Source organism: Rhineura floridana, chromosome 5 (assembly GCF_030035675.1).
Source record: "Rhineura floridana isolate rRhiFlo1 chromosome 5, rRhiFlo1.hap2, whole genome shotgun sequence".
Classification (NCBI taxonomy): Eukaryota; Metazoa; Chordata; class Lepidosauria; order Squamata; family Rhineuridae; genus Rhineura; species Rhineura floridana.
Window position 1 is genome coordinate 165,293,859 of NC_084484.1, and position 13,891 is coordinate 165,307,749.

At 43.4% G+C, this 13,891-nt stretch overlaps 1 protein-coding gene across 2 annotated transcripts in view; it reads right to left on the reverse strand.

Moving 5' to 3' along the window:
* Nucleotides 1-13,891, reverse strand: part of ARHGAP42 (Rho GTPase activating protein 42) — a 261,972-nt gene that overhangs the window by 2,311 nt on the left and 245,770 nt on the right. For both annotated transcript variants that reach the window (XM_061628763.1, XM_061628765.1), the window contains 4 exons: nt 12,108-12,252; nt 10,295-10,675; nt 7,435-7,591; nt 7,265-7,327 (listed from right to left, as the gene is read on the reverse strand). In XM_061628763.1, coding sequence (XP_061484747.1) covers nt 7,265-7,327; nt 7,435-7,591; nt 10,295-10,675; nt 12,108-12,252 — 746 coding nt within the window. The remainder of the gene's footprint in view (nt 1-7,264; nt 7,328-7,434; nt 7,592-10,294; nt 10,676-12,107; nt 12,253-13,891) is intronic.

Consider the following 13,891-nt stretch of genomic DNA (forward strand, 5'->3'; position numbering starts at 1 on the left):
GAATTCCAAAGGGTAGGTGCCACAACACTAAAGGCCCACTTCCTATATTGTGTGGAACGAACCTCCTGATAAGATGGCATCTGCAGGAGGCCCTCACCTGCAGAACGCAGTGATTGACTGGGTATATAAGGGATAAGACGGTACTTCAGGTATCCTGGTCCCAAGCTATATAGGGCTTTGTGCACTTAGAACCTTGAACTTAGCTGTTTATGGAATGCTCTCCCCAGGGAGACACACCTTGCACCATCATTATCTATCTTTATGCACCAGGTGAAAACATTTCTCTTCTCCCAGGCATTTGGCTCTTACTTTTGGAAGGTTTTTGGAGGGCTTCTGATGTTGTAGCCTCTCTTATGGGGTGGGCTGTCCCACCTCCTTTTAAATGTATGTATGGTGTTTTTTAACTTTTTATTTGTTATAGTTTTTTTATATATTGGTTTTGTCTTTTTACTGATTGTAAATCATTTTGGGTTCACTTTTGTAAATTAAAGTGACTAATGCATTTAATTAACTTGGGCAACTAACTAACTAACTAACTAACTACCCTTGGGAGCAGTCATCAGGAGATTTGGGACGAGGTGTCAGAAGTATGCTGACGACACCCAGCTATATTTCTCTGTAACATATGAATCGGGAGAGGCCATGCAAGCCCTGGACCAGTGCCTGGACTCAGTGGTGGGCTGGATGAGGGCCAATAAACTGAGTCTGAATCCTAGCAAGATGGAGGCGCTGTGTGTTGGTGGTTCCTGAGTTCGGATAATTGGTCAGTTGCCTGCTTTGTATGGGGTTGTACTCCCTCTGAAAGAGCAGGTCCGTAGTCTGGGGGTGCTCCTAGAGCCATCTCTGTTGCTAGAGGCCCAGGTGATCTCTGTGGCAGGAGTGCCTTTTACCAGCTTCGGCTGATAAGACAGCTGTGGCCGTTTCTGGACCGGGATAGCCTGGCCACTGTTGTCCACGCACTGGTAACCTCTAGGCTGGATTACTGTAATGTGCTCTATGTGGGGCTGCCCTTGAGGTTGGTCCGGAAGCTGCAGCTAGTGCAAAATGCAGCAGTGAGACTGCTCACTGGGGCAGGGTATCGCCACCATGTCACCCGGCTGCTGAAAGAACTGCACTGGCTGCCCATTTGCTACTGGGCCAAGTTCAAGGTTCTAGTTTTGGTGCACAAAGCCATATACAGCTCGGGACCAGGATACCTGAAAGACTGTCTTACCCCTTATATACCCAGCCAATCACTGCCCACTGCAGGTGAGGGCCTCCTGCAGATACCATCTTATCAGGAGGTTCGTTCTGTACAATATAGGAAACAGACCTTTAGTGTGGCAGCACCAACCCTGTGGAATTCCCTCCCCTTAAATATTAGGCAGGCGCCATCTCTGCTATCTTTTCGGCACCTTTTGAAGACTTTCCTTTTCCAACAAGCCTTTTAAGTTGAGACCTATCCCAGTCTGCGTCTGTGTTAGAATTGCTTTTGATATGTCTTTTAATATCTTTAATCCTTTTTTTAAAGATGTTTTTAAAGTTTTTTTAAAAATGTTTTTAACGTTGTTTTGTTTTAATGTATTTTAAAGTCTTTTAATGATGTTTTAGCGTGTTTTTGGTGTTTCTGTTTGCCGCTCTGGGCTCCTGCTGGAGGGAAGGGCGGGGTATAAATAAAATAATAAACTAACTAACTAACTAACTAACTTGGGCCTGGTGGCTTGTAGACAGCACTGCATTAAACTCATCTCCCAAAAATTGCGCCATGGTAAACTGAGACACAAATTAAGAAATGGGACAGGTGGAAAACTCACTGGGAAGAGCTGCACACCTCAGGTCCCTTCTAATCATAATGAAGGACCTGATGATATCTTTGTGTCTTTCTTGGCCCAAAGCTGAGTTTGATTAAGGTCTACCTCCGCTGTCAGGGGCAGCATGCCTCTGTATACCAGTTGCTGGGAATTACAAGGGGAGAGTGTGCTGTTGCACTCATGTCTCCTTATGGGGTTCTCATAGGCATCTGATTGGCCACGGTGAGAACAGGTTCTAGCTGGACTAGATGGGCCTTTGGTCTGATTCAGCAGCGCTCTTCTTAGGAGCCCGGAAAGTGGCATAGAGGCAAGAGCCATTTGCAATGGACTGGCACCTGGAGATGAAGGGATCTGGGTTCCGTGAGACAGAGACCCATTTGTGGTGAGAGCAAAAGAGAGGGGGGGGGGCTTAGTATACATCTCCCTCCTGCACATATCCCAAGGAATGTATTGATTTTAACCAGTTTGTTCCTAATCAGGACTGAATTTGGCTTCAAACACTGTTAATCAAGAGTGACTTGACAGTTTGCCTTTGTATCTGGAATACAAAATATAGCCTGGCCTCTAAACTATGGTTAGTGCAAACAATGATTTGGCATTTTGTCTGACTGAAGTCAGTTCATCTATGATCTAGCAAATGGTGTTTTCATTATCTCTGACTGTTTCACCTGTCTCTTTCCATCTCCCAAGCTGCTGGACCAAAATGCCATTTGCTCTGGATGCTAATCGTCCAGCTTTTACCATTCACAGCATAAGGAGCTCTGATGTTCTAAGATAAGATCTTATTGTGTGCATTTGTGAAGATGGGATGCTCTTTACCTGGCTGCAGTGCTCCCATTCATATGATGCAGCCAGTAAAAGAGGGTGTGAAAGTAACATGGTCAGTCAGAACACATCCCTTAAGAAGATCCTCATTTTCTTTGGAATAACATACTGACTCAGGCCCTCTAGTGCACAGAAGAGGGTTATATAAAGGCACATGTATTTTTAAGAAGATAAATGCTTTCCTGAATCTGGCTAATTATATCCACTGGCCTTCACATTAGCATGGTATCTCACTCCAAAACTCTCTTCCTCCTTCCTGCTGCTTTAGTAATGCCACTGGAATCCAAGACATCCACATGCTAGGGCAAACAATCCACACTTTAGATATTATTTTATTTATCTCATTTGCATACTGTCCTTTCTCCAAGAAAATCAGGGGGCAAAATTCATGAAGTTTCTCCCATTTTATCACTTTTTATATCCTACCTTTCATCCAAGGAGCTCAAGGTGGCACACATGGTTCTCTGCCTCACCGTTTGTTTTTATGATGTTTTAGAGTGTTTTTAGTGCTTTTGTTTGCCGCCCTGGGCTCCTACTGGGAGGAAGGGCGGGATATAAATCTAATAAATAAATAAAACAATAATAAATTATACTCACAACAGCCCTGTAAGATAGGTTAGATTGAGAGACAGAGACCGGCCCAAGGTCACCCAGTGAGCTTTATGGCTGAGTGGAGATTTGAACCCTGGTCTCCCAGGTTCTGGTTAACCACTGCACTACACTCGCTGTTTTATCATCATGACCAGCCTATACAAAGGCTGCTTGTGTAGGTTAGCATCTTAGCCAGTCTCCAAGTCTACCTTCCGCCACTGCCAGGAGGTAGAAGAAACTGTCTCCTCACCACACACCAACATATCTCTTGTCATTGTTGTTGTTGCTGCTGCTATTTAGATTTCCTACCAGCCTGTTAAGGGATGGATCAGCTGCAGAGTTCTTCCTTCTGGCTAGCTTCAAAATACCCTACTCCTTGTGACCAAACCGCGCTCCAGCAAAGATGCAGGCTGAGTATCTGTTAGCCCTGCCAACCTTCCTTGTGTAATCAGCAGTGACGGCCACATTTCTCTTTTGCCAGACGATTCCCTCAAAATGTATGGACAAGACAGAGGTCCCGAGTGGAAAGCAGTAGAGTAGTGGCAAATTCAGAAGTGCAGGGTCCTTCGTGATAGTTTGCTGCTGGGTTGAGAATGATATCCCAGAACAGACCTCCCTAGGAGCCAATAATCATGAAAGGGGAGAAAGCTACTGAAAAGAGTCTCCTCAGTGGCTGACTCATCTCCTTTCACTCCGATTGGTTCCAGTCAGTAGGAAAGGACAAGGAAGCATGTTAAAAGAGTCTTTTCAGTGACTATCCCACTCATGCTGATTGGCTCATAGAATGCTGGAGACATAGGGACCATGCTGAGACCTGGCTCCCAAAAAAGTAAGGGGCCTAAGTCTCCCCGATACCCCAGATGACTACACCTCTGATGGAGAGAGCAGCAAAATATGGGAGGATATGGCAAATGACCGGGTATTGGTGGTGTTAGAGATGGGAAGAAGTCTGGTGAATGATGAAGAATTATGAATTTCATTACCACTATGCTGTACTGCATGGCCAGGGAAACCTTTTCAGCCCAAGGCAGTCTTCCAGGAGCCATGTGCCAGTGGTGGGTGCGAACAGAGGCAAAAATGGGTGGAGCAATAAGTGGATGGAGAATGAATGAATTTTACTTTCACAGAGTGGGGTAGTTCCTACACATACACTGTAGTGGTTGGCATATAAGACACACATTCAAATCCCCACTGAGCCGTGAGGTTCAGTGGATGACCTTGGTTTCAGTCACTCTCTCTCAGCCTAACCTTCCCAACAAGGATATTGTGAGTATAAAACAGGAGGAAGGAACCATGGATGCTGCCTTCAGCTCCTTGGAGACAGGATATAAAAAACAAGATGGGACCTGCAACAGAATATTGCTTTGTATCCTTGCCCCTAACAGATGGTTGCTGTTTAGGGTTCTAGCCAGCCAGCCGTTCCAGATACCACAAGCTACAATCCACTCTTCTCTGCTACCCAGTTTTCCATTTTTCTTTTCCAACTGAGACAGGGTGGGAGCATTTACGGTGCTCCAGGTGGGAGATGAGGTGTGCTCCTTGGATGTCAAAGACTGGGTCTCAGAATTAAATCTTTGGGATCAGTAATAGAATTCATTAAATCAATATTTATTTATTTATTACATTTATACCCCACCTTTCTTTTCACCATTGAAACCCAAGGTGGCTTACATATGGTTTCCATGCAGTCTCCCATCCAGGCACTGACCAGACCTGACCCTGCTTAGCTTCAGCAGGAAGCTGGCCTCATGTGCCCTCAGACCATAGCCTGGGACCACCCTTCCTCCCAAAGGAGCCCAGGGTGGCAACGCATCAGTGACAAAACAATGCAATTTAAAAAAATAAAATGAAAACATACTGAAAACATTTAAAAATAATGAAAAACATATAAAACAATCACATACTCTCACAGCTGGTAATTTCAAGATGGCCAGGAACAGTATCTTTCAGCCATCAAAGGCCTGGGTAAATGGGAATGTATTTCAGTTCTTCCTGAAAGTTAGTAATGAGGGAGACAGACACACCTTGCCAAACAGGGATATTGTCTGGAACAGGGTGATGTTTTGCATGTTATTCTTCCATTATTGTATTGGTATCATTTTCTCTTCTGCTTTTCAGTTATTTAATTACGTTTGTTTGTACTGTTTTATACAACTTTGTTTAGTTTGCGCTGATAAATTAGGTTAGCTTATTTGTATTGTTTTACTCAATGTTGTACAGATTTCTTTAAAATTTTTGTAGTTATTGATATTATGGTTATTTATTATTGTTTCTAATATGTTTTGAACTGTTATTGTTCATTTGATTTGTTGTGAGCCATTTGGGCATAATTTTGTAGAAAAGTGGCATATAGTTGCTGATGTTGGCAACTCAATACTCATGGCATGCTCAGTTGTCATTGGCCTGTTTGGGGGCAGGGTAACAGTGTTTCATATTTCTCTATGCACTGGGATTTGCCTCTTGTTTCTCAGTGGCTCCATTATGTCTGGAATTGTGCTGACACTCAACCATCTGAATTCGCTATTAGAGAGGATGATGACACCACTAGACGTGATTTAGATGGCTTTTTAAATAAAACAGACAAATGTAAGGATAGTTATGTTGCGCGCCTCCCCCATCTCCGAGCGGTGAGATTTCAGGGGGTCCCTGCGCCCATCCAGGGTTTGGTTTCGTTTGGGAAGAAGGCCAGCGGAGACTGCGGTGTCTTTATGAAATATGGTTTATTTATGTACACACATTCCAACCTGAGCTTAGGATGGAGGGGTTCAAGGCATCAGCAGTCTAATATCCAGCTTTTCCATCTAGGTGCAGGGGCATCCTATCGCCACGATGCAGGGAGCCAGCCTCTGCGCATGCCTGCCGCCCTAGTTCTCCAGTACACCCACTTCCAGTTCCAAACACACTTCTGCCCGCCCAGGAGTGGGGGGGAGAGACTCTCCTCCAGTAGAGTTTAAAATGACAAAAGGATCTTCCTAGCCCTTTCACCAGTTGCCAGGGCAATTAAACAGGCCCATTAACTACCTGGCCACTCTATTTGATTAACAAAGGAGATTAATCTGGCTAGCAGAGCCAGCCTCCCAGGCATAGGATTCCAAATCAGAGGCTGGAAAGGTGACCCACAGAAATCATCCATTCCAGCCCCCCCCCCATGCTCATAACAGTTAAAATGAAATTCACTGTTCAGAGGGAATATGCTCAGATGCTGTAAATTAGCCATAATTGAAACCAGAAAACAGGATTAGAATCAGGGTTTGCCAACTGGATTAGAAAATGTGGCTCCCATGGGACTGCAGAGGCCTTTCTTGGCACCCGTGTGGTTCTCTCCCCTCCCCCCAACATTAGGCTTAGCAGAAGCAATCTATTCCAGCCAATAGAATAGGTTGTGGTGTTTATGGTGCCCATGATATCTGGTTTACAAATGTATCCATGGGCCCAAGAAGGTTGGCAACTCCCAGATTAGATGGACCCTTGGTCTTGTCCAGCAAAGCAACTGCTATGTTGAAGAATTCCTTGCCTCCTTTAAGTACTTATCAATACTGTAAGAACTTACATGGAGAGTGCTCCTGCCACTTCAGATCAGCCTGGTGGCTTCCAGAAAGAGGGCCTTCTTGATGGTTGCACCCCAGTCGTGAAACACTATTCCCAGAGACTTTTGCCTGGCATCAATCTCAGAATCCAGTTACAAATTCTCTTCCATCTCAGGTTTAGGTGTGTTTATTTTTTTAAAAAAAGTTTCTAGCCTTCATTATTGCAATAGTACAGGTGTGGGGAACCTTTGGCCCTCCAGATGTGGTAGAACTACAACTGCGATCATCCCTGGCCACATCTGAAGGGCCAAAGGTTCCCACAGCTTGCACAGTAGAAGGGAGGCACGATAAATCAAACCATGCATATGGAGTATTGAAATCAGAGCTTGGAAATGTTACTTTTTTGAACTACAACTCCCATCAGCCCAATCCAGTGGCCATGCTATCTGGTGCTGATGGGAGTTGTAGTTCAAAAAAGTAACTTTTCCAAGCTCTGATTGAAATAGTATGGTATTGTGAAAAATAGCTTACCTTCCTGGAGGAGTCTGTTTAAGTGAGCAACCACTTTCGAACAGCTGGGCTCTTGCAGCTACCCTAGAATGTAAAAAATAATATAATTTATACATGTTCTTTTGAATCCAAGAATTCAGATGCTCGCCAAAAACAAAAAAACAAACATAAAAAACCTGGGGGCAACTTACACAGACCCTGGTCTCTGATAGCCATTACTTGATGTCGTATCCAGTCGTAGTCTTCTGCGCATTTTGGGGGGTAGGTCTGGATTTACTGGGACCTTTGGCGTCTCCTTGGCATTGAGAGAAGTTAAGCTCTGTACTGAACCACTGCAGCTTTTGATACCTAAATAAGAAGCATAGGAGGCTGTCTTATACTGAGTCAGACTATTGGTCCATCTAGCTCAGTACTGTCTACACTGACTGACAGCAGCTTTCCAGGGTTTCAGATGGGGGGCTCTTCCAGTCTACCTGGAGCTGCCGGGGATTGAACCTGAGACCTTCTGTTTGGAAGGCAGATGCTCTACTGCTGAGCCATTGCCTTTCCCCAAAGAAGCAATACCATAAAAAGCTAATGCAGGTTCTCATATGAAATAACAACAACAACAACAATTCACCACCACCACCACCTGCCCTTCACCCAGAGGTACCAGGGTAGGTTACAACCATTTAAAAACACATAATTAAAACAGTTAAAAAACAACCTAAACAACATCACAGAAAATAGGGTGGGTCCTAAAAATATACATCTAAGGTGTTGAAGGCCAGGGAAAAGAGGTGTGTCTTCAGCATTCGCTGAACGTTGTACAGTGAAGTTGCCAGATGCATCTGAGTGGGGAGGGAGTGCTAGAGCTTAGAGACTTGCACAGAGAATGCCCTTTCCAGGGCCACCCCCCCACCAAGTATCTAAGGGTGGCGGAACTACCAAAAGGGACACTCTGCTGATCTCAACACCCGAGAGGGTCTGTGGGGAAGGAGGCAGTCTTTCAGATATTTGGGACCTAAGTCGTTTAGGGCTTTAAACACTAACGTGAGCACCTTGAACTGGGCTTGAAAATGAACTGAACAGGGGTTATATGAGTTCTAAAGGGAACCCCTGCCAGTAATCTGGCTGCTGCATTTTGGACCAGTTGAAGTTTCTGAGTTGTCTTCAAGGGCAACCCCACATAGGGCGCAATGCAATAATCCAGTCTGGAAGTAACCAGAGCACGGAGCACTGTGGCCAAGACTTCTCTGCTCAAAAGGGGCTGAAGCTGGCGAACCACCCAGAGCTGGAAAAAGGCACTCCTAGCCACTGAGGCCACCAGAACCTCCAGTGACAATACTGGATCAAGGAGTACTCCCAGGCTGTGGACCAGCTCCTTCAAGGAAAGAGCAACCCCATCCAGAACAGGCTGTCTTCTCACCTTCTGGACATGAGAACTCTGGACACATAACACCTCTTCAGCATCTTTTAAATAATTTCTTAAGCATTTGGTGAGAAAACAGAGGTTTGAGAACCTATATTACCACCCCATTACAAAGCCATGCAGAGGGGTGGGGGTGATTTGCATTGTCAGGAGAGAAGCAACAAAGACAGGGTGATGCTTAACCCCTCTCCCACCCACTGTTTTGTTCCGAGGACTTGTTTGCCACATCCAGTGGAGGCAGCATGCTGGGTGGCGAGCTGTAGGGAAGGGCAAAAAACAAAATAAACACCTAACCTTCTCCACCCTACAGAACTGCTTTGCAGCAGATTGGCAGAGACCCAGGCTCTGCAATCTGCACTTGCTGAATACCTCAGCCCTTACTGCATTTGCAACACGCATCATAGCAGCTCCTCTTTTAATCAGATCTTTGAAGTAAGCATTAACGCTACAAATTACTAACAGTGATGAGATAAAAGCAAGTGCTGAAGCAGACGTTTCCTGGAGGATCGTTTTCGCAGTATCCAGAAGCAATGCTGCACAATAATGAACCGGGCTGATTTTTATCACTGGTGAGAAGATAGGTTCTCTAATGTAAACACCAGTAATGATAAAGTTCTCCCTCAAGACAAAGTGTTGACCAAAGTTTCCAGGATCTGTTATTGAGTCATGTCTGGATTTTAAGTTAACAGCAAAGAAACTAGACACTACAGGTTTTGGTGATCTAGAATTCTCTATTTGATTAAGCTTTGATGGTTTGCCACAGTTCATATTATCTAAATATGCCCCCCCTTTAACATTTATTTTATATAAAAGAAATTACAGTAAACGATAAATAGTCATTATAGCTAAAATTAACTGAGATATATTATAAACGTCAAAGCTTAACACAAAAATGCACAATTATTAGAAACAACATGTTAGTAATTAGTTCTTCAATGATTCTGGCCTCATGAGGGACTTTCAAAACGTGCATAAGATTTGGCCCACATAGTTGCAAACACCCTTCATTTATCTAGCTTGTTACAACTCGTTTATTGGTTCACTGCCAAATCTATCAACATACAGTAACAAGCCAAAACCTCAAAACTTAATACAGGAATAAATATCCTTACAGGTTTAAAAAAAACCCAAAAACCACACAGCAACTATTACCAGTTTCATTTTATACACTTCATTTGTCTCTTGGTACAAAATGTTAATTATATAGGGTTGTATTCAACTATTGCCTATTGACATCAGGCATGCATGCGCCTTTGCTGTATTTTTTCTGGCGCCTGCTTAAAACTTTTTTGTTTAGGCAAGCCTATCCAGATGCTGCTGTGTTTTAATTGGTTTTTTGTCTGTTGCTGTTTTTAATTTGTTTTAAAATGTTTTTAATTACTTGTTTTTAACTGTTTTATTGGTAATTCTAAAGTCTCTTATAAACCACTTAGAGGGTTTTATTAACAATCAAGTAGCATATACATGTTAATAAAATCAATAAACTAAGTCCTGTTCAGAGTAGATCCAGTGAAATAAAGGAACCTAAGTTAATAATGCCCACTGACTTCAATAGGTCTACTCTAAGTAGGTCTAGCACTGGACAACACCCACAGTTTTCCTTATTAACTCTAGGACAACATACCATGCACAGGACTTACCTTCAGTCGAAGGGATTGACCGGATGGATGAAGCCACTGACCATTTCGTTCCAGAGAGACTATATAGACCTCTTTTGGTCAGGTCTATTGGTGGAGTCATGTTCTCTGGACTGGTGATAGAGGTAACACTCTGACAGTCAGATTCCAAGTCCGTTTTTGCTGCATCCTCCTTTGAGGAAGATTCAGGATTTGGGGTCCAAAGGCCTGAATTTTTTTGTCCGTTGGATGATGGGGGCGAGGCAATCCATGGAACCGCTCCAGCTTTTTCCCTGGGCTGAGAAGATGCAGGTTTTGTGGTGCTGTTTTGTTCTGATGAGTGAGATGAAAGTGATTCTATGCTGCCCATGGGTGTGCTGTCCGGACTGCTGCTGTATGAATCCGCTGGAAGGTGGAAAGGTTGGGAGTGGGGGGAAGAGGCACAGATGATGTTTCTCAGGATGTAGTTTTATGCTTTTTTTTCTGGGTGGGAGGGCAATGCTATCTGCTTGTTAGCATTATGACGTAGTCTAAATCAGGGGTGGGCAACCTGTGGCCCTCCAATTCCCATCAGCCCCATCCAGGATGGCCAATGGTCAGAGATTATGGATGCTGGAGTCCAGCAACATCTGAAGAGCCACAGGTTGCCCACCTCTTGCTTAAATGGATTATACCAATCTTCACCAGAACTTGAGTTAATCCTATTGTTCTGTACAAGCCACAGAATTCGGTACTGGCCGCAGAAAATCCACAATCCTAAGAATCTTGGCTTTAATTTAAGGGGGAGGGGAACATAGATCTTACTGCTGTGAAGGTGGGCTTTAAGTGCCCATCTTACTATGGTAGGTGAAGCTTCCAAAAGCAAGAGGACCCAATGGGACTCTCAATGGTCAAGAGGTACAACTTCAGCATCCTGATCAGCTTAGTGACCCCCTCCCCCTGTGATTAGTAGAAGCAGAATTTGCTGACTAAGGAAATATACACAAATTTGCACACAACACCAGCTGCAGATTCCAGGATTTCCTTGAATAGAATTTAGGTGACCTTAGGAGCTCAACTATCTGAATATCTGGCCAGCTAGGCACAGAAGTATATTAAGTCCTGATCTCAATCAGGCATAAGAATATAATGCTACGATGGGCAAATAGGCATCTGCCGTTCATCTGCCAGGTATGGAAGAGTCATTCCATCCACATCTTTAATGTGGCACATAGTAGCACAATTTGCTTACTTTATTACAGTTATATCCTGCCTTTCTTCCATCATGCAGCTTAGCATAATCTTTCAGGCAGGCTTCCATCCAGGAACTGACCAGACCCAGGCCACCTTAGTTTCAGCAGGATTGCTACATCCTGTGCCTTCAGTACATGCTCTGCAACCAATCATGCATTTCTGGTTGGGTCTTAGTGCGATGGTGTGGTGTGGGATGGGAAACTACGAGTCCTGTGTTCTTGGTGGACTTATATATTGATATTGATATAGAGATCAATTGACTGGGGATGGATCTACCCACCTCTCTGAACTAAACAAATCCCATTCTGCCTTAGCACATCAAGATTATCTTGCGAGGGGGGAGGAGAGGAGAAAGGGACACAAAATACCTAGCAAAAGCTTGAAACCTTTCTGTTGCTAATGAATGATGTGCTTTACAGAACATGAAGTGCAGGCATCAAGGAAATCTGAGATTGAGGCTCTTTTATCATTTTATTTTATTTTTAAAGGACTAAAGGCCCTGCAGGGAAGCACCCCGTTATGCTCAGAGCAAAACAATTGTCACTATCTATTAATTGCATACTGCAAGAAGTGAGAATGTGCTAGTGGAATAAGATACACTTACTATCTGGGTCTGCCAGGCATGGGGTATACCGTCCTTTGGGTTTGCGAGAGCCTGTGGAGAGGCAGATTGCTCTTGTCCTTCTTGAGCCTGACCGGGATTGAGGCTGTGGAAGAGGGATGTTGGGGTCTGGGGCTGTGTGGAATATCTGTCAAGTCAAAAGCAAGGAATCTTATACTGATGACTGAGAATCTTTCAGGATCAGCCATATTTTCTTAGTTAAAGAGAATGATCATGGGCAGCCTATGGCCACTTAGCGATTTCATATGAGCTTCTGATCGTAAACCAATATATCAGGGATCGCCAATGTGGTGCACTCCATATGTTATTGGATTGCAAACTCCCATAATCCCGGACAATTATCTATGATGGCTGGGACATATGGGAGTTGGAGTCCAACAACATCTGTAGGACATCATGCTATCTCTGCACTGAACTAATTATAGCACAAAACAACTAAGCAAGACAAAGAAGGAAAACAAGAACTGGATAACACAGTTTCAAAGAAAGGACTTGGTACTTAAATCCTGCAGCTCAACACCAATAGGCAATTAACTCATAAAATCGACCAAAAATTGTAGTTATGTGCCTTCAAGTCGATTCTGACTTATGGCGACCCTATGAATCAACAACCTCCAATAGCATCTGTTTTAAACCACCCTGTTCATATCTTGTAAACTCAGGTCTGTGGCTTCCTTTATGGAATCAATCCATCACTTGTTTGGTCTTCCTCTTTTTCTACTCCCTTCTGTTTTTCCCAGCATTATTGTCTTTTCTAGTGAATCATGTCTTCTCATTATATGTCCAAAGAATGATAACCTCAGTTTCATCATTTTAGCTTGTAGTGACAGTTCTGGTTTAATTTGTTCTAATATCCAATTATTTGTCTTTTTCGCAGTCCATGGTATGCGCAAATCTCTCCTCCAACACCACATTTCAAATGAGCTGATTTTTCTCTTACCACTTTTTTCACTGTCCAACTTTCACATCCATACATAGAGATGAGGAATACCATGGTCTGAATGATCCTGGCTTTAGTGTTCAGTGATACATCTTTGCTTTTGAGAACCTTTTCTAGTTCTCTCCTAGCTGCCCTCCCCAGTCCTAGCCTTCTTCTAATTTCTTGACTATTGTCTCCATTTTGATTAATGACTGTGCCGAGGTATTGATAATTCTTGACAAGTTCAGTGTCCTCACTGTCAACTTTTAAGTTACATAAACTTTACAAAAATACCATAACCCAATAGTCCTCTCCCAGAAGGCTCATTTTATGCCTTGCAACCAAAGTACCATCTGAACACAAGAGAGTTTCTTTGCAATGATGAAGCTGGTTGCCAAAATTAAAGCAATTTCCTTAATGAGTGAAGACCTGACCAAGCATGGAAACTTGATTCTGTAGATCAGTGATGGGATCTTCTAATCACACTGATCAGGTGAACAATCAAGAGCATGCAAGATGCCTCATATATAGACTTAAATGAACACACCATCAGTGCCTTGCAATATGCAACTGAGCTTGATTATGTGTGAACCAGACAGGGAAGGCTTAATTAATGTTAGCAATTCACTTGACCCCAAACAAACAGAGGTGGGGGAGAAACTTGAAAGACTGGGGAAAAATATCTTTTAGAATAATGAGTAGAATGCTTTTTGAGGAGGAATTTTAACACAGTGTTTTAGCTACACTCCCATAAAAATAATTAAATGTAAGAAAATCTGCAATATTAGTTTATGAGAATCCTTGGAAACTGCACACACATACAAATCAAATCCAGTTCTATGACACT